The 22,769-nt window shown below is 39.9% G+C and overlaps 1 protein-coding gene across 1 annotated transcript in view; it reads left to right on the top strand.

Annotated features, from left to right (window-relative positions):
* Nucleotides 1-22,769, top strand: part of LOC146964803 (polycystin-1-like protein 2) — a 52,543-nt gene that overhangs the window by 17,401 nt on the left and 12,373 nt on the right. Inside the window, exons 20-37 of the mRNA XM_085765569.1 lie at nt 232-352; nt 456-587; nt 3,076-3,189; nt 3,287-3,401; nt 3,491-3,681; nt 3,764-3,994; nt 5,415-5,516; nt 8,763-8,941; nt 9,081-9,227; nt 9,798-9,997; nt 10,217-10,458; nt 10,624-10,825; nt 13,110-13,356; nt 13,770-14,013; nt 14,182-14,278; nt 14,381-14,515; nt 19,557-19,742; nt 21,844-22,174. Coding sequence (XP_085621695.1) covers nt 232-352; nt 456-587; nt 3,076-3,189; nt 3,287-3,401; nt 3,491-3,681; nt 3,764-3,994; nt 5,415-5,516; nt 8,763-8,941; nt 9,081-9,227; nt 9,798-9,997; nt 10,217-10,458; nt 10,624-10,825; nt 13,110-13,356; nt 13,770-14,013; nt 14,182-14,278; nt 14,381-14,515; nt 19,557-19,742; nt 21,844-22,174 — 3,216 coding nt within the window. The remainder of the gene's footprint in view (nt 1-231; nt 353-455; nt 588-3,075; nt 3,190-3,286; nt 3,402-3,490; nt 3,682-3,763; nt 3,995-5,414; nt 5,517-8,762; nt 8,942-9,080; nt 9,228-9,797; nt 9,998-10,216; nt 10,459-10,623; nt 10,826-13,109; nt 13,357-13,769; nt 14,014-14,181; nt 14,279-14,380; nt 14,516-19,556; nt 19,743-21,843; nt 22,175-22,769) is intronic.

Below are 22,769 nucleotides of genomic sequence, written 5' to 3'. Positions count from 1 at the left end.
TTATAGTACTGTACTTTCTCTGAGCAGTGGTGTTCTTCAGGGCAGACTGGATGCTTCAGTGATTCAGAGACAGAAAATTTAGCCATTTAGAGCTGGGTTAGCTGATTAGCATACTAACTTGAGTGGGCTACAAAAAAAGAAAAAACAGCAATAAAAAACGGCAATATGCACCATACTGTATTTCAAAACAAAAATCTAAACTTTAACAAGTCTGTTTGTATTTTGTTACAGAGTGAAATTGGAAAGTTTGCACAATGAGTCTATACATATCCAGAACAGCTCCAGCCCCAAATTTCATCTTCCACATCTACCCTCCAGCATTTTTCCTTCAGAAGAATCTGTGGATATACGAGTAAATTAGTGTTGATGTGTCAGATCCTACTTATTCTCAGTTTAAAGGGTCTGCCTTGTTCATATCCCTAAAAGCCAATTTCTCTCTCTGGATACATTCACAGATGCTGAGTTTACATAAAAATCCATTTTCCTGGAATGAGAGAGGAAACATCAGTGGGCTAATTGGAGCTCTATCCCTCACAACAAAACAGGGCTCCGGTATCAATGTGGAGAATTTGAGTGAAGATATTGAGGTCAGTGCAGCCAGAGTGCAGATGAGTAATTTTCTATAGGCTACTATGCTCTCCTGCTGAGGGTTCTCCCATGAGATATTCTCCTGTGGAGCAAATCTCTGCTTCCCTTTAGACTTCAAACAAGACACTGTGCTGATGCAGCCTAGAAGGAGTACTCTGTGGAATGAAAAGTCTGCTAGATGTACAAATGACCATAAATTTGAATGAATTTTTTTTTTTTTTTACAAAAGACATAAAAGCAAGTATTTGGTGAAAGGGATATTTCAATATTTTGGCAAATTCGCCTATTGCCATAATGCCTGTAGTCTTAAAGGGATAGTTCAACATTTTGGCAAATTGGCCCATTGCCATAATCGCTATAGTCATAGCAGTAGGTTCGTTAACTTTATTTGTCGGTGTAAGCTATTTTTAGAACGGCGGAGCGAAGCGGCAGGCTGCTCAGGGCTATGCTATGGACGCTAAGGGAATTTCTTGGTTTCCCTCATCAAACTCATCAAATACAAAATCCCAAAACTCCAAAACGCTCTCATGGACAAGTTGTGACCTGCACATTCACCACGCTATGAGATAATAATGGAACGTTACGAAACTGAGCCTTTTTCGAGGTAAATACAGGGTAAATACAGAGTCTGCTTGCTGAAAAACTGTCCCTGAACGCAACGCGCATCAGCGGTTTTGCATGAATTTACGTCTAAAACAGCTCCGTCTCGTAACGTTCCGTTATTATCTCATAGCGTGGTGATTGTGCAGCTCACAACTTGTCCACAACAGCGTTTTTGAGTTGTTGGGTTGTGTATTTGATGAGTTTGATGAGGGAAACCAAGAAATTCCCTTAGCGTCCATAGCATAGCCCTGAGCAGCCTGCCGCTTCGCTCCGCCGTTCTAAAAATAGCTTACACCGACAATTAAAGGTAACGAACCTTTAACGGACTTTAAGGTCCCCCACATAGTTGGGCGTACAGTACGCGGACGTTTGAGGTTTCATAGTCAGGCATATGGTGTCACATTTAAAACACAAACATAACGTTCCATTATTATTTCATAGCTTGGTGAATGTGCGGAGAGCATTTTGAGTTATTGGAATGTGTGTATATGATGAATTTGATGAAGGGCGAAAATACCGCACGCCTCACAGAGCTCACATCTCTGCCCCGCTGATCTAAAAACAGCTTGCACAGACAATTAAAGGGATAGTTCACTCAAAATTGAAATTTCACTCATTATCTACTCACGCTCATGTCAACTAAGGGCTGGGAGAAGTTTCAGAGTTATCTGTGGCTTCTCTGAGTTACAAGGGGTCTCGGCATAGCAGTGCATGTCCATATAACGGTTGCAAATGGATACCAACTGTCTTCGTAACAAAAAGACACACCAAAAAACATCCAAATACCTCCATGCTGCTTGTATGTAATGTCTGTCTTGTATTGAAGCCCCAAAATGCGAAATTGTCACACAAAAAAATTAAATAAGTCTATTTTTCAAGCTTGTTTGTAGCGGAAGCTTCTCGAAGCTCCTTTTCCCGGTTCGTCACCTGTAACTCAGAGAAGCCACGGATAACTCTGAAATTTCTCCCAGCCCTTAGTCGACATGAGGGTGAGTAGATAATGAGTGCAATTTCAATTTTGGGTGAACTATCCCTTTAAAGGTAATGAACCTACTCCTAACACTAGGGATTATGGCAATAGGCGAATTTGCCAAAATGTTGAAATATCCCTTTAAGGCTGCATTATATCAGAGTAGCCTTACAGTACAGTAATACAGCAAATGGCTGCTACAGAATGTGTCCAATAACAATAATATTAATAAGAATAAAAGGAGCACACAGAGAACTGCTCTCATGTGAGTGATTGTGATTGAAAGGGCTATGCGCAGTTGTTGTTTTAATTCATGCAGATTGTAAATTAGCATTGATGGAGACTGATGCACTGAACTGGAAACTCAAAGCCCCCTAGGTAATTGTAGAATCCTCTATATTTGTATCTCCACTTGATGACTGTGCTCTCTAAAAGTCTGCCTATCAATCAGATCTACTTGTGGCAGTGGCACATCATATGTAAAAGACAGAAGCCAGGCAGTCCACAGTTTGTTCAGTTTGAACATGTTTTGTATACTTGTTGTTATTAATCACACACATTGAAATTGAGGTTTGTTTGCATATCTGTAATTGCAGTATGTACCATAAATACACGTTTGCTTGAGGGGAAACACATTTTTAAGAAGCTAAACTAAAACTAAATGAAGGTGAATTACCAATCTTTGACACATTTGAACCTGATGTTTTGCTACAAATTTCAGAGTTCATTAAAAAAAAACATATGTTGATGTTATTCAGCTTGGGAGCCAAGAATTATTTGAAGCCACAACTGTAAACTGTTTAGTACAGGGTTTGATTTCACTTTAACTTGAAAAAACTAACAATAATTATTTTACATGTAAGCTTAATGAGATTGAATACTATTTGTTAACTGGCATTTCACCTGGCACACAGATCCTGTTGCCAAGACCTGTTGGAGAACAGGTGAACACCTCAGTTTTGGACTTGGGGAATTTCAGCACTACAATCATAGATGTTCCTTCAGAAGACTCTACAATGGTGTTAAAGGTTCAGCATATGCTTTATATCCATTTCTGACACATGTAGTGACTGCTATCATTGCATTTTCAATTAAATACATTTTTGCTGATATACATTTTCAAAGATGGTGCCTTCAGAAGATTCATTACGCTTCAAACTGTATCTTGGTTATGCGGGCTACCCCACTGATACAAATTACATAGCAATGACAGAGATGCCTCACCAGGGAACTTCACAAGGTAAGATTTATTAATTTATTGTTTATATATATATATATATTTTTTTTTATCTCTGGGTGATGTCTTGAGTGCTTTTGTGTTTGATACAGAGGAGAGATACTCTTGGATACTGAACCCTAAGAGTTTAAAGGGAAACACAGGACTGCACTATCTTGTAGTGAGACCCATTGTAGGAGCAGGTATAAAATCCATCAATGCCAGTTTATCGGTCACTCCCATCACTGCTGCATGTAAATATTGGAATGAATCGACCCTGGACTGGAGCGACACAGGATGCAGGGTAAGTACAGCAGTCCAGTCTGACTGTCATGCTCAACATGTTGCCTAACCTTTAATGACAGTAAACGCTGCTGTCTTTATAGGTTGGGGTGAATACCACACATTTAGTCACCCAGTGCCTCTGCAACCATCTCACCTTCTTTGGGAGCTCTTTCTTTGTCACTCCCAACCTTGTTGACCCATCACAGTCTGCTCAGCTGTTTGGGACTTTTGCTGAAAATCCTGTGGTTGTCTGCTTTGTGGGAGCGCTCTTTGTGGTTTATCTCTTGGTTCTTGTGTGGGCACGACGAAAAGACATCCAGGATACAGCCAAGGTATAGTTTATCTCCATTGGCAAACTATAATCTAAAATTAAAGTAGGCTACTATTATCCAAAATGTATTCTTCAGTGTGTTCTATGTTACCTAACCAATCTTTAAAGAGAATATCTCCTAAGATTCTTAAAGGAGCTATTTGTAAGTTTTGCTAATGATACATATAGCCAGCATTAGCTATTTACTGAACAACCAAGAAGAAAAACGTCTCAACTTAAATATAAAACTTCATTTTTCAACTCGACAAGAGTTGGTCACTCTTGTCTTTATCATGTCTGAAGTTACTGTAGCACGCCAACCAGTTTGCTCAGTCCATCTTGTCACTTTTCAATAGCGACTATTGATAACCAAATGGCTAAAGAAGGGACAAGCAACAACTGTGTTAACCCTCTATTGCATGAAATATTACTAAGGCATGGTAAAAAATGTTTTGCATGTTTTTATTACTTAAAATTGTCTAAATAACAGAAATATTTTTAAAAAATCTTAATTTTTTTTTAAAGGGGGTTGGTAAGTTGGTAATATGCAATCGTGGAAAGTCCCATAAAATCAACATTTTTGACCAAAAACTAATTTTATTTGAAGCAAAACTCAACAAATCCATCTCATACTCTACCAAAACTAACAAACAAACATTTATACAATAAAAACATTGTATAATTTCAACAGTTATCTAAAATGTCTGAGAACCTGGAACCTGGAACCCGTCTCAATGAAGTACATTGAATCACTCATTTTTATTTCATTTCATTTATATCTAGAAGATATAAGTGCAAGTCCATTTAGATAATATGTGACAAAATACCTTTAATCACAAAATATAAAAAATATAATGTTTTTACCTTTGAAATATAAGAAAAGGTTGTAAACATAGTCTCAGGGTAGGTTCATGCTATGTAAGTCAATGGGACTCCATTGTGTTGAATGCACCAGGAATTTTCCATATTTTCATACTGTTGCCATATGGCAACAAATGTATTTTAGTATATTACAAAAATACTATTACATCAAAACTGAATTAAATGTTAAAAAAATAAAGTTTACTTTCCCCAGATAGTGATTGAAGTTTTTTATTTGATGAAAACTTTCCAAAATTCTGAAAAACACAGTGATGTTTACATGGCAAATGTCCATGAGCAAAATGGACTGGCAAACAGGATATCTTGGTCATTTGACCTCATAAATTGTATGTCCTTCAAAGTAAAAGCCCCCTTTTCACACCTAACTGTAAAAACAAAAAAAAATATCATAGCTTTTTAGAAAAATGAAGATAAAGTAATTGTTGCCATATGGCCACTACAATTTAGTGCCATGGAATGTATGATTTTCTTAAGAAACATTTGGGTTCTTTTATGATTTTTTGTTTTATTGTGCTCAAATTAGCCTCCCGTCCATTTTGTGTTTGATGGTTAATTGGCAGGTAAAGGTGACAGTGCTGGAGGACAACGACCCCTTGGACGAGTATTGCTACCTGTTAAGTGTTAGCACTGGCCATCGAAGAGGAGCATCCACTTCCTCCAAAGTATAGTTTTTACATTACAATATTTGTAGCCAGGCAGTAGTAAAAGGACAGTTTACTAATGGCTCCAGCACCAGTAAGAGAAAGTATTTAAATGGAAGAGCATGCATGTTACGATCTACTTTGCAATGATCTTGCTATTGCTATAGTATCAATATGGACATTTGGTGGTGCTAATTATCCATTCAGTTGCAATTAAATTATTGCAAAACACAACAATTGAAAATATTCACGAATTGCAAGACTCAGTCAAAATTAAAATGGTGATAAAGAATGTGATACTTAGATTTGTTTCACTTAGTACTTTGAAGATGATTACTACGGTGGCCCTGAAGTGCAAAACACAACGGCAAATCAGACAACAACGGCAAAAGAGAAAACACAACACAAAAAGAGAAAACACTACACAAAAAGAGAAAACACAACGGCAAAAGAGAAAACACTACACAAAAAGAGAAAACACAACACAAAAAGAGAAAACACAACACAAAAAGAGAAAACACAACGGCAAAAGAGAAAACACAACACAAAAAGAGAAAACACAACACAAAAAGAGAAAACACAACGGCAAAAGAGAAAACACAACACAAAAAGAGAAAACACAACGGCAAATCAGAAAACACAACAACAAAACAGAAAACACAACGACAAATTACTAAACAACGGCAAATCAGAAAACACAAAAGCAAAACATTTTGGGCAATACATAGCGGCCTCTGTGCTAGTCCCGCTTGCGATACTTTTTTTCCTACTATGGCCACGCCAAGACCCGCCTTACTCTGCCTCTGATTGGCTGCCTCTGCAAGGCTAAGCCTATCCCTGCATCTTACCCTAACCTTAACCACTCCCTTCACACGCCTAAACCAACCGTCTTTGCCTAAACCAGCCCGAGGGTACCTACCTTTTCCGGTTTGGTTAATGTCGTTGTGTTTTCTCTTTTGCTTTTGTGTTTTCTCTTTTTGTGTTGTGTTTTCTGATTTGCCGTTGTGTTTTCTCTTTTTGTGTTGTGTTTTCTGATTTGCCGTTGTGTTTTCTCTTTTTGTGTTGTGTTTTCTGATTTGCCGTTGTGTTTTCTCTTTTTGTGTTGTGTTTTCTCTTTTTGTGTTGTGTTTTCTCTTTTGCCGTTGTGTTTTCTCTTTTTGTGTTGTGTTTTCTGATTTGCCGTTGTGTTTTCTCTTTTTGTGTTGTGTTTTCTCTTTTTGTGTTGTGTTTTCTCTTTTGCCGTTGTGTTTTCTCTTTTTGTGTTGTGTTTTCTGATTTGCCGTTGTGTTTTCTCTTTTTGTGTTGTGTTTTCTCTTTTGCCGTTGTGTTTTCTCTTTTTGTGTTGTGTTTTCTCTTTTGCCGTTGTGTTTTCTCTTTTGCCGTTGTGTTTTCTCTTTTTGTGTTGTGTTTTCTGATTTGCCGTTGTGTTTTCTCTTTTTGTGTTGTGTTTTCTCTTTTTGTGTTTTCTCTTTTTGTGTTGTGTTTTCTCTGTTTGTGTTGTGTTTTCTCTTTTTGTGTTGTGTTTTCTCTGTTTGTGTTGTGTTTTCTCTTTTGCCGTTGTGTTTTCTCTTTTTGTGTTGTGTTTTCTCTTTTGCCGTTGTGTTTTCTCTTTTTGTGTTGTGTTTTCTCTTTTTGTGTTGTGTTTTCTCTTTTTGTGTTGTGTTTTCTCTTTTGCCGTTGTGTTTTCTCTTTTGCCTTTGTTGTCTGATTTGCCGTTGTGTTTTGCACTTCAGGGCCACCACAGATTACAGTCTTTTCATCGCTTCAAGTCAAAACTAGGGCCGGGACTTTAACGCATTAATTACGATTAATTAATTACACAAAAATTAACACGTTAAAAAAATTAACGCATTTTAATCGCAACTATTTAAAATTTTTTTTTTTTTTTTTTTTTTCTCACGTGTGTCTACGTGCGGTGCGCCCGCACGCGAGAGAGGCGGCAGTTTGAGAGGCTGACTGGCAGAGATGAGAGCTGGTGAAACGCTAGCATGGTTATTTAAAACACCATCTCTGATCTCTGCCTGCACATAGATACACAGACACGGGCGCACGCTAAATGCATTATATAGCGCTAATTGCTCAGCTGCAGCGCTATATCTATGACCTGTCACTGTCACAGGTGCAGCTCATCTCATTATGATAGGACTTCACCCTCAGAGCTCTGTCTTCAGACTGTCCTGACCTGTCCCTGAACATCACACAGGGACAACATGGAGCTGCCTGTGTGATTGGTTACTGAGTTTTATTAATGTTTACATCAGGCCGAGTTCAACAAATCAGTTTATGCTACTGTAATTTAAGTAGCCTAGTTAAATACTACAGTAATCATCATAGTGTATTGGAAGGAAAGACCATTTAATCTGTATGTATCAAATATCGATTAATGAATTAATCGATAATTTGCATCCCTAGTCTGTTGGTCTTGGTTAAGTACCACCTTGAATGCTTAAGCTTATGTATTCAGTCATTCAATGGTATACCAAATACCATGTGAAAAAAAAAATGCTTCTCACTGTTCTCAGGTCAAATATTTATATGCGATTAAAATGCGATTAATTGCGATTAATTAATTACAAAGCCTCTAATTAATTCGATTAATTTTTTTAATCGAGTCCCAGCCCTAGTCAAAACACAAACATGCATATGTGATTAAATACCAACTGTTTTTAAGCACAAATTGAAAACTCAGTTTTACACTAGTAGCACACTGCCCGAGTTATGTGTGCGGTTCTGCTGCATCACAGCTACTGCCAATTATCTTTCTACATGTAGTTTGCCTTGGAAGATGGCTTTGAACAACCTGCTGGGTGTGTCTGCTATCATAGGCACTGAGATGAAAACCCAGAAAAGACATGGCGATGATTGGATGTTACAAGCTACCCATATGAATTAGCCAACAACGCAGCAATAAAGCAATAAAAACTACTGCCAATCTGCCAACACACTCTTACAGTATCATCACAACTACTGCTAATGTGCTTGATTTAATTTGAACTGCAGTCAGCATCTTTACCTGGGAGACAGATTGTTGTTTGTCAGCTATGCATTAGTCAGTGAAGACCAAAACTGATAAAAAGAGGAGTAGATACTGCCCTGAAACATAGGTCAATGTTTCAGTATTCATTTCATTTTTCTTGTTGATTGTCAGTGTTACTGTCCAAGCCAGCCCCCAGCCTAGCCAATCTCCTATAGGCTATGAAGAGGTACAATAAGTACATTTCTTCCTGTGTTTGGCTTATAACTTTAAAATGCATTGAACTGTTTTAGGTGACAATCACTCTGCTGGGTGCAGATGAAAGCAGTGAGCCACACCACCTGACAGACCCAAAGAAATGTGTGTTTGATAGAGGTGAGGTGGATACGTTCTTGTTGACTACACCCTTCTCTCTGGGAGATCTGCAGAGCATCAGGCTGTGGCACAACAACTCAGGGAGCCATCCTGCATGGTGGGCAAATATCAAAATGTCAGAATCACCCAATAGAAAGTCATCATCGGAATACATCTATTGTATTGTGATGTGTCTTCTAATGCAGTTGTTTTCAGCTAGAACATGTGCTGTACTGACTCCCACTGGCTTTTCTCAGGTATGTAGGTAACATCATGGTGCAGGATATACAGACCAACCAGAAATGGCATTTTCTTTGCAACTCCTGGCTGGCCATTGACATGGGTGATTGTTCACTCGATAAAGTTTTTCCTGTATCCACAGACATGGATTTGAAGAGGTTCAGGTAAGGTAAAAACATTGATGCGAGTGGGCAGCAAGACTGCACAAACAAGCACACCTAAAGGCAAATGAGAAAGCCAGACAAGTATTTCTTATTTGAATAACAAAAGCAATGAAATGAAACGCAAATGATTTGCATTTTTGTTCAAATAATGGCAAATTTACCGCTAGCATGATTTTCATGCAATGACAGAGTTGCTTATGATTACTAACAGAATGAAAAACCAGAACTTCAATTTAGCCCCAACTTTCATTCATGCATGGCAAGGAGAAGCAGAAATGCAAATCCAAATCCAAACAACTTTAATATTACTCACAGGAACACTTCAAAAAGGCAACCTTAATCTAGACTCACCTATTTTATTACAGTTGTTGCCGAGGTCCATATTTGCTGTGCAGTATAAGAACTCGACTGCATTTAAGAAATACAAACTGTCACTTTCCCAATAAAACATCCTAATAGGAGATAAATGTATGACACTAATCCATTTCTAATTGGCAGCTTGTGTAGCATTAAAATGTTTAATCCTAATGTTTTCTCATGGTTTCACGCATTGCTACTTGTATTTTGCAGTAATTTGTTCTTCATGAAGACAGCAAAGGATTTAAGTGATGGACACCTCTGGTACTCTGTGATCAGCCGACCACCAAGCAGCACCTTCACTTGTGTGCAGAGAGTGTCCTGCTGTTTCTCTCTGCTACTGTGCACCATGCTGACCAGTATCATGTTTTATGGCATCCCAACAGACCCATCTGAACAGACCATGGACCTGGGTACAGCATGTTCTCATTACAATTCACTCAAAAAAAAAAAAAGAAAAACAGTGTGGTATTAATCTTGGGTTGTCTCTTTGGTGCATACTATTTCAGAAGGATTTTCTGAGATGTATATTCTGTAAATTATAGAAATACTTGCCTTATCAATTTGTGCAAAACTCATATGCACATTCATTGCAGTCTCTTTTCTCTCTCACTTGCCGTCTCTGCTCCCAGGTCACTTTGAGTTTACCTGGCAACAGTTCATGATTGGAGTTCAGAGTTCGCTCATAATGTTTCCAGTGAACATCCTCATTGTTAGTATCTTCAGAAACACTCGACCTCAAGAGACATCTTGTTGCAAGTGCAAAACAGAAAAAACACGTGCCTGTGAACAAGAGAAAACTTCACAAGCTCCTTCTTCACAGACTGCTACCACCAACATGAATACCAATGTCACTTTTGACAATATTATAAAGGTAGGTGTGCCATGTTCTTTATAATGCTGTCACAGCACACAAATGATATAAACCACTTGTGCATTTTCTCCACATACTGTATATCTATTTATTTAGAATTATTTAGTTTATTAAAAACAAACAAACAACAAACACTTTCTGTTATTTTCTCGTTTTCTCTCTCAGGATATCACAAAAATCGCCCATGTTCTGTCTAAGACTGTGAAAAGCAACATCCCATGCACAGAGTTTTGGCCAGGACAACATTTTGATATCAATGCCGTCCTTTGTGTGGTTGAAGATTTCATGAGACAGAATAACAAACACAGTGAGAGCACCCAGTCCAAAACACAGAGCTTCTCCAAACCTGTCCAGCCTCAATTACCAGGTATGTTTTGCTGTGGATACAGTCTTGTATTGATTAGCTGCACTACTCTTATAGTGTGGGGGGAGGAGAACTTATTAGAGAACTGGAACCCTGTCTTCCTTTGCAATCAGTCATCTGTTCTCCTCAGCTACACATACCAAGGTTTCTGCCCATTCTATATTCACTCACTGATGAATTCTGTTATAAGGTTTGTGAAGATTTACTGTATCTCTATAGCCTAGAAATCTAGATGTACCCTAGCGGCAGCATGCTCCATAGGTGGGTCTAGAAACGAGCCATAGGAACTTTTTGAGTCTCGAACACCGTTTGTGTTCACCAATCACAGCGCTCTATCTGTTTAGAGAGTCGTTGGGCGGGCTTAACGTGATGACGACATACATTTTAATTGGCTTGTCAGGCTAACGTCGTCCTGCTCTTTGCTCTGATTAGTTGTAACTACCCTATTGCGTGCAGAGGCAGTTTGAAAGACAGCCTTCATCCCGCCCCCTGGATTGAGCTGACGTCTACCGGTCGTTGCCAGACTATACATTTTAATGATATAGTCAGGCTTGTCAGGCTAGTATCCCTATAAGTCACTGCACAATTATAGTGACCCCACAAAACGCTTTGTGAACACAATGTTTTTGGGACTCCTCAAGGATATCCCTTCAGATCTGTCACAAAAACCCATTTTAACTGCTTACGTTTTGATGATCAGGTGTCAGAGTACAAGGTCACGGTGACCTTACAGTACTTGTGAATGTGATATATCAGGAGGGGATAATGAACATACTGTAGGACTGACTGACCAATGAATATTTTTTTTCTGCAGCATTACAGGATGATCAAAGTGTACAACTGTGAGGCAAAATGCCAGTTTTATATTATTCAGATTTGAGTATAAGAAATTCCCACTGTTTTATTTGGTCATCAACACAGAACAAATGAACACAGTCTTAGCCACTGCTAAGTTACTGCACAGTTAAAATGAGAAAGTACACACATTTTACATTGCGAGGGTTACAACTAGCCCACTTCTATTTAGCATAGAACAAATACAGAAAGTACCAGTGTTTGTAAACTAATTAAAAAGACAAGGGAAAGAAAATGTCACTTCCCTTAGCTTAAAAGCCATTTTTTTTCTATTAACTTCACTAAGGAGATTATGTTGTCACCCGTGTCTGGTTTACTAAGCAGGTTGTTTACAATGTTGGGCATAAACATGCAAAGTCTACCCAGTACCACAATGTCAGACTAGAAATGCTGCTTTTTGGTTGCATGCCTCTGCTATGTAAATACATTTTAGGTTATGTAATGAAAATTTTTGATGTTAACCCATATTATGTTTACAAGTGTTGTATAATCATGTTTGTGATGTGTTTGTGAACATCTTTTCACCTTGTGATATGTGGTACTTAATTGATCCCTTTGACGACAGCAGTGTGAGGTACACCAGATTATCCTCTCAGGACAGGTTAAAGGTTAAGAGCCATAGAGGCTCCCATAAAAGAGTGTCCTGTGGAAATTTACAAGGGATTGTTATATCCATGTTTATCCAGAACAACATTAAATATTGACCATTTCAAATTTCTAAGTCTGTCTAATATAGTATCACACATAATAAGGCACAGGGGAAATACAGAAATAAAAGATCCATTGAGCTATTCAAATTGGTAGAGCAGAGTTTATTCTTTTAGAGGGGTTTTTGTGTTCCAAAAAATGTCTGCAGTAATTATACAACTCATGATGCAAAGCCAGCGAAACTAGTTCAGGCAGACGACTCAAGCTGCGCCCATCCTGATCAGCTGATTAGTCACATGCTCTCCTCAACCAAATAGGGCGGGTTATTTAAACCCCCCAGCTAACCTGCTCATCCCTGGCTATGCTGCTGCTGCCTCTGTTATTTTTTTTGCTCTGCCGCTGCTCTGCTGCTACTGCTTATATCTCACTGCTGCTGTTGCTGCTGCTGCTGCCTATGAGGTTTTGCAAACCCACCTCCTCCCCAGCATCCACCTGTGGGCTCTGTCTCTATGATCCCCTGTGGGGGTCTGCTTCATTCCCTGTAATGTCTGGCAAAGCAGATCATTCAGGTAACAAATAACTGAGATGGTGCCTGATGCCAAACCTGCTACAGCCATGCTCAAGTCAAGCCAAGTCAAGTCACATATATACACATGCTGTGTATGTATATATAAAATGGAGCTGGAGGAAGCCTGAGCAGCTTGAGGTCTTTTGCTTGTAATAAGACAACTTGTTAAATAATTGCCATCAGCATTGAATAAAACTGTTGTATTTACATCTCCAGAAGGAAACTCTAATGCGCTTCCAGTGACAAACATGGAGGTCATTCAGAAGAAGAGCAACAAAACCCAGTATCTTTACATGCAGCTGTGCCACATCGACAAAGAGCTGAGCCTGCTGGGACCCTCTGGCTTCCCCTGCCCACACAGCTACAACCAGGCTCTGCAGCAAGTACAGGGCATGAAGAGCTTCCTCGAAGATCAACTCCTCAAATGCAGCTCCACCAACCAGGATGAAATCACCCAGAGGAAGTACAGAAGTCTCTCATCAAAAAGACCATACTAAAGAAAGCCCACAGACTGTGTAAACTTATATGGGCTTTTTTCTGCAGGCATTTTCTAAGTGGCTAAAACACTTTTTAACAGCTAGGAAAGAAAGATCTGCCTTGTTGCTGAGTGAGATGAACAGGTCAATACCATTCTCACGTCTGTATGGAAGACGTGAAGCTAGAGACTGTTATAAATGGGGAAAATGTCTCTGTCTGTGCTTTTGTAATCCCCAAGACACACAAATAAACTTAGATCCCAAAAATGTTGAATGGTTTAAGATGGAATACACAGTCTGTGGGTAATAGGCTAACCCAACATCTTTTATGTTATTGTGTACTGTCCATACCATACATGAAATCATGAAGTCATACCTTGTAATGTGTCTGACTCAATTTCAGGTTTGGTCCAGCAGACAGAGCTGATAGTGACAGTGGTCAGAAGAAAAGTGGGTGCTGTCATGGAGGGCTACCCTGGTGGTTTATCTTTGTCGGCTGGTTGTTCGTGATTGGCACCAGCGTTGTGTCGGGATATTTCACAATGCTCTATGGTTTGAAATTTGGGAAGGAACGGTCCATTAATTGGTTGGTATCCATGATTGTCTCCTTTTTTCAGAGCATCCTCATCATTCAGCCCTTAAAGGTGAGAAACCATGTTTTTCTTCCTGATTTGTTATATCATAACTTAACTTTATTAGTTTGATGGTTTTCTCACAATGATAATGAGCATGAGGTACTGCTCATTATGTGCCAGATATCCTCTTCAGAATGAAACAATGTTCTCACTTAATGTTCATGCCTCTTATCGCAGGTGCTATGCCTTGCAGCTTTCTTTGCACTTGTAATAAAGAAGGTTGATGAGGAAGATTTTCAAAATGTGGCATCTGTAAACAACAAATCAAGCCTAGGTAAAGAAATAGAGATGGAACAAAGTAATCTCAAATTACAAGTGACTCATTGCTGATCAAAAATGTTCAGGTTTTACAACATTTATATCTCTTCACCTACAGGGGATCTGAAGGACCAACAAACGTTCAGACTTGATATGAATCTCTATGTGCCACCTCAGCCTGCAGACATTAAGAGGATGAAGAGGAACAAGATTATGGAGCAGAAAGCTTTTGCCCTTCTAAAAGAGATTTTGAGTGAGCACAAAAATATTTTTTTCTACCTATACTTTTACTAAGATCACAATTCAACTGTTTTCCAATGATGGAGAAGATGAAAAGATCCTGCTCCTGGTTTAACGCACAACACTCTGTTACTGACTTTATCAGATAAACCACATCGTAATCTTCACTCCCTCATTTAACCAAAAAAGTGAGAGACACACACACACAAAGTTGAGTGAGTATTTAAACACACCATTATGTATGAGGGGCCGTACAAGCCATAATTCATTCTTTCACTCTCACACACATACATTCTCCTTACACATACATATATTTTCACTCACACATACATACACATTCTCCTTACACATACATATTTTCATTCTCACACACATACATTCTCCTTTCACATATATTTTCACTCTCACACACATACATTCTCCTTACACATACATATATTTTCACTCACACATACATACATTCTCCTTACACATTCATATATTTTCACTCACACATACATATATTTTCACTCTCATATTTATACATTTTCATACTAGAAGTATGTATGTATGTGAGAGTGAGAATATATGTATGTGAAAGGAGAATGTATGTATGTGTGAGTGAAAGTATAGTGGAAACGGAAGGAGTATAGTGGAAACGGAAGGCAGCATTTATCGTCTACATACTCCGGTACAGTAGGTGGCGGCAGGGTGCGATTTGCCGGGGGGGATGGTGGGGATTTTCCCCCCCTCTGTTTTCGATGTCCCCCCCGGTGGGGATACGTGTTGTCCCCCCCTCTGGTCAGACAGAGCCTACTTTAGATCAAGTCTACATCATTTGAACCGCGAGCCTCTCATCCCCCCTACAGTAGCGCACATCGTCTCCCAGACCGTCATATGTAGCTACTGTAAATTCTCCAAAAAAAAAAAGGAAAAAAAAGGCGAGTCTCGAGATGCCGGTTGCACAGTGGGTCGGGGATGTCTCCAGGTTTGAGCAAATAAAGGCCGGGTCTCTATGCTTAATGTTTGGGTGCAACAAAGTCACTGTTAACAAAATCAACATCTAATCTGTCCCTTCAAAATAAAGTTAGTGACGTGTCTGTTTGGAGCAGCTGCTGACAGATGGGCAGCTGACAGTGACAGTTTCTTCATCACTAAACCTGGGCCACCATCCGATCCTTCCTCGGGACAAAGTCTCTTGGACATATATTGTATATTCTGTGTTTTTCTTCTCTTTAACCGTCTCATTTCAGTTTTTGTCGGTTGGCAATCATCTGGTGCACCGCTGTTTCTCTCTCGCGCTCGCTCGCTCACTCACTCTCGATGCGCATATTTTGTTATAAAACAAAATAAAAAGGAAAAAAACACAGATGCGCAAATTGAAATGACCTATAGTGTAGGCTAGTCTATTCAATGACCACAGCTGATCACAGCTTGTCGTGCCACACCTGTTACGTCTCTATGAACACAACTACAGGTTTTTTTTTTATTTATTTGCTCAAACTTGGAGCCAGACCCGGTCCACTAGGAGACCAGAGTCTGGTTAAGAACGGTAGTTGTCAGGTGCGGAGGTACGGTGCGGCGCGGGGGGGGGCTCCTTTAGTGCCCCCCCCCCCCCCCCACCCCCCCCACCCCTCCCCGCAAAGTATCCCCCCCTCTGTTTTTTTCACAAATCGCACCCTGGGTGGCGGTATACACCTAATAAGTAATGGTTGCAACCCGAAGGAAGAGGGAGAAGAAGGTAATTTATCCCTCTGTGATAGGCTCTGTGCAGAGCGATAGATACAAGTTTAATCATAAAATCGGCTCTAAAGGCGCCGCTGTTTCACTATTTAACTCATTTTCAGCTGGCGTCACCTTTACTTTGAAAGTCCAGAGCTGGATCAGAGCGGAGCGTTTGTACGGAGGGAGAGATCAGCTGATCCGCTGCTGTTGACTTTCTTTTGAGTGTATGGTGAAGCTAGGATAGATAAGACAGCGGCTGAAGATTTATTCAATAAACTAGAGCAATAACAACTGTCATTTTAAATTGTGTTTTATAGGCTATTGTTTTCATATAGCCTATTTCACTGATCGCAAGAAGTAGTGGCCAGGCTGGATGTGCGTATGGAAACAGTGGATTTTTTAGGTGCTGTGGCTACAAGCATTGTCTCTGTACAAAGACAACAAGACCTTTGTAAATGTGAAAACAGTGTGGACCTATTCAAGACTTGCGTTTGGGCAACACATAACAGGCAAAATTTTAATTTAATTTATTCATGGCCACATTAAGTGAAACCATCTGATTATCCATGTCCTGCTGCGAGCGGACAACTTTCAGTGTGACCCTGACTGTATATAAAAGTAAAATATATAGATTATTATATAATGAGCTCCTGACGCTCAGCTCAACGGGTGAGGAGAACAACTGTAGGCGGAGAAAGTCAACAGCAGCGGATCAGCTGATCTCTCCCTCTGTACAAACGCTCCGCTCTGATCCAGCTCTGGACTTTCAAAGTAAAGGTGACGCAGCTGAAAATGTATTAAATGGTGAAACAGCGGTGCCTTTAGAGCCGATTTTATGATTACATAAACTCTGAACCTGGTCGGGACCACAGGTTATGGGCTAAGCATAAGTTACCATGGTGATCTAGCCGGGTTAAAAGAGAGCCACCTTTGTAGTACAGGAGAGCCTGGCTTTACACTCAACATACCTCGCTAACCCACTAAACTGGCTTCGCAGTACACCCCTCATAGTGAACACAGTCAGTACAACAACAAACTTTAATACGAAACAAACGCAAAGCTTTAAAAATAGCACGTCGCTAACGTTAGCTGGTCAGCTAACAACAACAACAACTTCTACTAACTAGTGCACGTAACTCGATATATAAAGACGAAAGCCATTCTCTCGTTTGCTTTTGGGAGCAGAGGAGTGGGTATTCACAATGCGGTGAACATCGTTGATCTATATTTTGGGCAGATTTTGCAGGCATCTCGAAAAGAAGAGAATGTATGTATGTGTAAGGAGAATGTATGTATGTGTGAGTGAAAATATATGTATGTGTAAGGAGAATGTATGTATGTGTGAGTGAAAATATATGTATGTGTAAAGAGAATGTATGTATGTGTGAGTGAAAGAATGAATTATGGCTTGTACGGCCCCTCATAATTATGTGTTAGCCCTGTTATCCTGCATGTTTCTTTTTCTTCTTGTTCTGTGTCAAATTGCGGTTTGCTACTTCTCCTACAGCAGGATTCCGGACAATTTCTCATGAAAATGTTTGAAAAATGCTTAATTGGGATTTGTGTGTTATTACCTTTTCCTTATGAAATACTTTTGTTTCTCACTCTAAGAAAAAGCAGGTAAAATCACCATGGCAACCTCTGAGGGCAGGCTGACAGACATCTGATTATTAGGAAAATCTAGCATGTTAGTGAGTTTGTCACCTACATGTAGGCTACTTTAATGTCAAAATCCAACACATCACACACACATGCACAAACAGGTTGACAGCTCCTTAATGTCAGTGTTCAGAAACATCATGTGATGTTCATGTGTCTGTCCAATTAGCTCTGTCTCTACAATAGGCTACTGTAGGCTAAGTGACCCTTGATTTTAAGGTCATGGGTTTGATTCCCATGTTGACAGAGATCCTGGAACTACGACACTCCAGCAGTGACTCCCGTTGCACTCAAACTGTCTGCCAGGGAATATTCTAGTTTTGCTAATTCTCTACTGCACCCATAGACCTACTGTATGTGTGCAGAGTGAGCTACTAACACAAGCTGTTAATCATTGTTGCCTGATCCTCACCTGCTGCTCTTATTCTCTTCTGCATAGCTATTCCTGGTCTCGCACAAACAAATTAATATTTTCTTCTGCTATTTTCTGTGAGTTTGATATAAATTGTACTGTACAGTATGTACTGTCTGCAGGAAAGTTCCACATCCTCCTTCCTAAGATGAAAGCTTTTACAGTACCCTCTCTCCTATTTTGCCTTGTCACTACATGACCTTCCATCTATATCAGTGAAAGCACTGCAACCTTATTTAGTGTCACACATGTGATGATCGACTGAATCAAGCTTTCTCCTCAGGGATAAATATATGTTGTACATATATGTATACACCTAACTCAACTTGCCATCAGCTGATACATGTACCAACTCTACATATTATCTGCTCTCCACATTTGCTGCTTTGTATGCTAAAGAATGCCATAGAGACCGTATGGGAGCTTTGTGGGGGTGGGGGGCAGATCCGTTCATGTATGACTCACACAGCAGACAGTGCATGTGAGTCTTGTAGCTTTAAAGTCTGTGGTTCCTACTCTGATAGAGTTTAGTGAAGTTACACAATTGAAGTGGGTGTTTTATCCACTCCACATCCTCTCGTATCTGCTATATTCTCATGATACAACCGAGTTGGAAGAGTTTTCTTTATAAAAAAATTCACACATAGCACCAACACAAATATAAGGAGCACTGTAAGTAAAGTTATAAGTTAGTCATGTCTTTAAAGCAGAAGTAAGTGATCCGGTCGTTTTGGCTAACTTCTTGTCAGCCGATGGAGTTAGCAGTCCCCGCCCTCGTCATGGATCTATTGGTCCTCGTCCCTACGTCACCACATGCACACGCATCCCTTGGCTGCACACACAGAGAGGACCGCCCCTTTATGCCGTTCTCTCTCCTCATTGGATAAAGGTTGTAGGATACAAGGAAAGTTTTCTCCTCGGCTTACAGCAGAGCAGAGGGACTGACAGACCCGTGTTTCAGACCAAACACTGTATGTAAGTGATTGCCATCGGAAAATATAACTATTTAAGACTAATTAACACAAAAATTCTGCTTACTTCTGCTTTAAGTCTTACTGTAAGTCATCAGCTTTAAATAGTCTGCTACTTAATGCTTGATAATAGCATATTGTTTAACTTCCACTTAATAAGCAGCCCGCTACGTGCTGTGCATTTACAGTAATTCAGTGCAACCTCAATCATTTATCCATTATAAAGACAAAGAAGGATGTTTCATCAAATGTTTTATTGTGTAAGTCAACTGGTTCTGACCTCAGCCCTCTTGTGTTGTGTGTTTCAGCCTACTTCTTTTTTTTTTGGATGTTGCTCTTGGTAGTCTACAGCCAGAGAGATCCCAATGCTTTCTACCTAAACCGGCACATCAGAGACAGCTTCAGCAGAGCGGTCACAGACAGCATGAGTCTTGAGGAAGTGTTCACTTGGACCAACACAACTCTCCTCAGTAAACTATTTGGAGTTTATCCAGGTAAAACCATTTCCCCCACAGAGTAGTCAGACCCTGTTGTTTTAATCTTAGTAAATGTGGTGTTGGAGAAAGCTTTTGGCCTTTATCAGTAGTTATTCATGAATTCTGATGCGGCAAGCAAAAGCTATTTACAAACACACTATTTCAAACATAGTCATCATGGTAAGCACAAGTGCTCAGTCTTTTCATTTGTAAATCCCTACATTACATAAGCATCTCTTTTACAAAATATTTATTCAGCATTGCATTTTCATGATTCAATTGGTGGCATTGCATTTATAAATTACCTTCCTCAGCACAAACTGCTTGGTACAGAGCAACTCATGTTTCAGCAATAAAGATTATCTTATACTATGTTTTCTTCCTCATAGACATTACATATTAACTGACAGCCACAGAAACACAGGAGACAGATTTAAAATGATACAAAACCAGAGTGATGTTTTATACAGACAATTATTCCTACTTCAATGAAATTTGATAAATTATTCAGTAAAGTAAGTGGATTACCCTGCCTCATAAAACCACTTTGATATGTTTTTATGCCTCTGGCCAAGAGCAACAGCCAGAGGCATGATGTTTTCAGGTTCTCTGTTATCCATCCTAATCTTGTGAACACAGTGTTTCATTGATTCCTTTAAGGAATTTAAACCTCAAACATTCACTTTCTGATTAGATCTTTACTGATGAATGCTCGATCTTCACACAAAGTATGATTTAGACCCGAAATCTAGAATTAATTTGTTAATTGTGCTAATCATGCAATTAATTCCTTTTGAGTCTCCTTCAAGTGCATAAATCACAAGTCTAACCATGGAATAAAAAATACAAGATGCAACGTGACTTGTGATTAGTTAAAGCAGATATCAGTGGAATGTTTTTGTTAATATAAGTCCTAAATAGTCCTATTTTCCGTCAGCAATCACTTACATGAAGTATTTCAGCCTAAACACGAGTCTCTCCGTCACTCTGCTCTGCTGTAACCCGAGGAGAAAATTTTCCTTGTGGGATACAAGTGTTATCCAATGAGGGGAGAGAACGGCATGAAGGGCTGTGTGTGCAGCCAAGGGATGCGCGTGAATGTGGTGACGTAGCACGAGGACCAATTGATGCCTGACAAGGGCGGGGGCTGCTAACTCATGGTGCGTTCAAGGAAACTCGTACTTTGTGTTTTTCCTTCCTGTGAAGTCATACCAGTTCGATCTGGTACGAGTTCACGGGTCGGAAGTTGCGAGTGGCCGTTATAGGGAACTTTCACAGACAACAGGACGGTAAAAACACGAGCTACGGGTTACCTGGAACGCTACCAAGTCGTAGTTGTGACTTGAAGCTGTAACTTACGGTTTCAAAAGCCTGCCTTGAACACAGCATTAGCCGAAACGGCCGTGCCACTGATATCTGCTTTAAGGCACACAGCTAAATGGAAGTCACTCTATGTTCTTCTAAGTCTGAGCCAACAAGTTGCCAAGTGTTGGTATGAAAGCTGTTGGGTGGTGTAGAATCAAATAACTATCCACTTTACATGAGCTCCACATCAGCACAACCTAATCTCTTTGTATTTATGGTTTGTTGCATCACACAGTTCTTAAGCTTTTAAAGTCTTCCAGGTAGGCCAGTGTCAGGAGGAGCAATGGACAGGAGCCAGTTTATTCTTTATCCCAGCACTTCCCTGGACAACTGTATCTACTACAGCAAGAATTCATAGTTCAATACTGAAGTCCCTGTCAATGGGTCTTCTCCATCCAGGATTAATGGCTTGTTCAACTTTCACATCTCTTCTCCAGTCATATTATTTATTATGTTTAGGTGTATCATTTTTCACTTTTTACAAACTTACATGTAAGTGTTTGTTAATGATTAATCATAACTTTATTTGTGTATTTCGGCAGTGGGGTGGATGATGGTCTGATTTTAGTGTCAGAGCAGCTTGTCTGGTTAATCGACAAGAGGGAATGCAGATTAGTTAACTAACAGAACTGGACACAGAATGGCAAACATCAACATTAAGAAAGAAAAAGTGCAGTCGCTGCAAACATGTAGAACCCACCAGCAAACAGACCCTTATGATGATTGTAAAAGATTGTTATACGCTTTGCTCCAGGATTTATCACAGACGGAAACTCCAAGCTAGTGGGCAATGCTCGTCTTCGTCAACTGAGAGTGAAGAAGAACTCATGTCAGACTGCAGGCTCCATGCTGCAGTTTGTGCCCGGCTGTCACGCACAATACTCATGGGAGGTGGAGGATACAGGCTCCTACTACACTGGCTGGAACGGATCCGTGAGGGGTGATAATGCTACAAGCCCCTCCAGCCCATGGATGTATCAGACACAGGATCAGCTCAGGGCTCACCCAGTCTGGGGAAAGATGGTGCTCTACAGGGGAGGTGGCTTTGTAGCAGAGCTTGGTCCAGATTTACAAAATGCAAGCAGGTATGTACATAGATTAGCAAAACACCAATATTAGAAGCTCTTTTTGTTGTTGTGATGGTTTAATAAATGACTCGTAACTTGTAGGGAGAATGGAGGCTCTCTGACTTCCACGTAGCATCTCTTGACTAAAAAACCAACCTTGCAAGATCAGAGCCGCAGCCCTGGTGTACTAGCTCTCGTCTCTGCGCACCGTGACACAAATATAACCCGTGATCTCTTGTTTATGACAGATAAGATTCCACAAATATGCACGTCGTGACATCGCATATGATATATAATGGTATGTACCGCTCCATTGATTGCTTTCTTGCCGGCTTCATTGTAAACAAATGCATATGGCCGGAAGGAGGGTTAGCAAAACAGTGGAAAAGTGACCAAACTTGGATAGTTCCCCTTTAAGCTGTGGCCTCATTTCAATTATCCATAACAATGGAGCAAAAACCTTTATTTATATTCTCTTGTTACATTTAAAGGAACTTGGGGGAGGATCAAGAAATGAGACTCATTAGTGACACCGTCAGGTTAACTCATCAGCCAAGCCGGTGCGAGAGTACGCATGAACTCTTCACAGCAGTGCAGCTGATGCTGTGACACT

Source organism: Trachurus japonicus, chromosome 21 (genome assembly GCF_045865225.1).
Source record: "Trachurus japonicus isolate A0001 chromosome 21, Traja_1.0".
NCBI lineage: Eukaryota > Metazoa > Chordata > Actinopteri > Carangiformes > Carangidae > Trachurus > Trachurus japonicus.
This window is presented reverse-complemented; position numbering and strand designations above follow the sequence as displayed.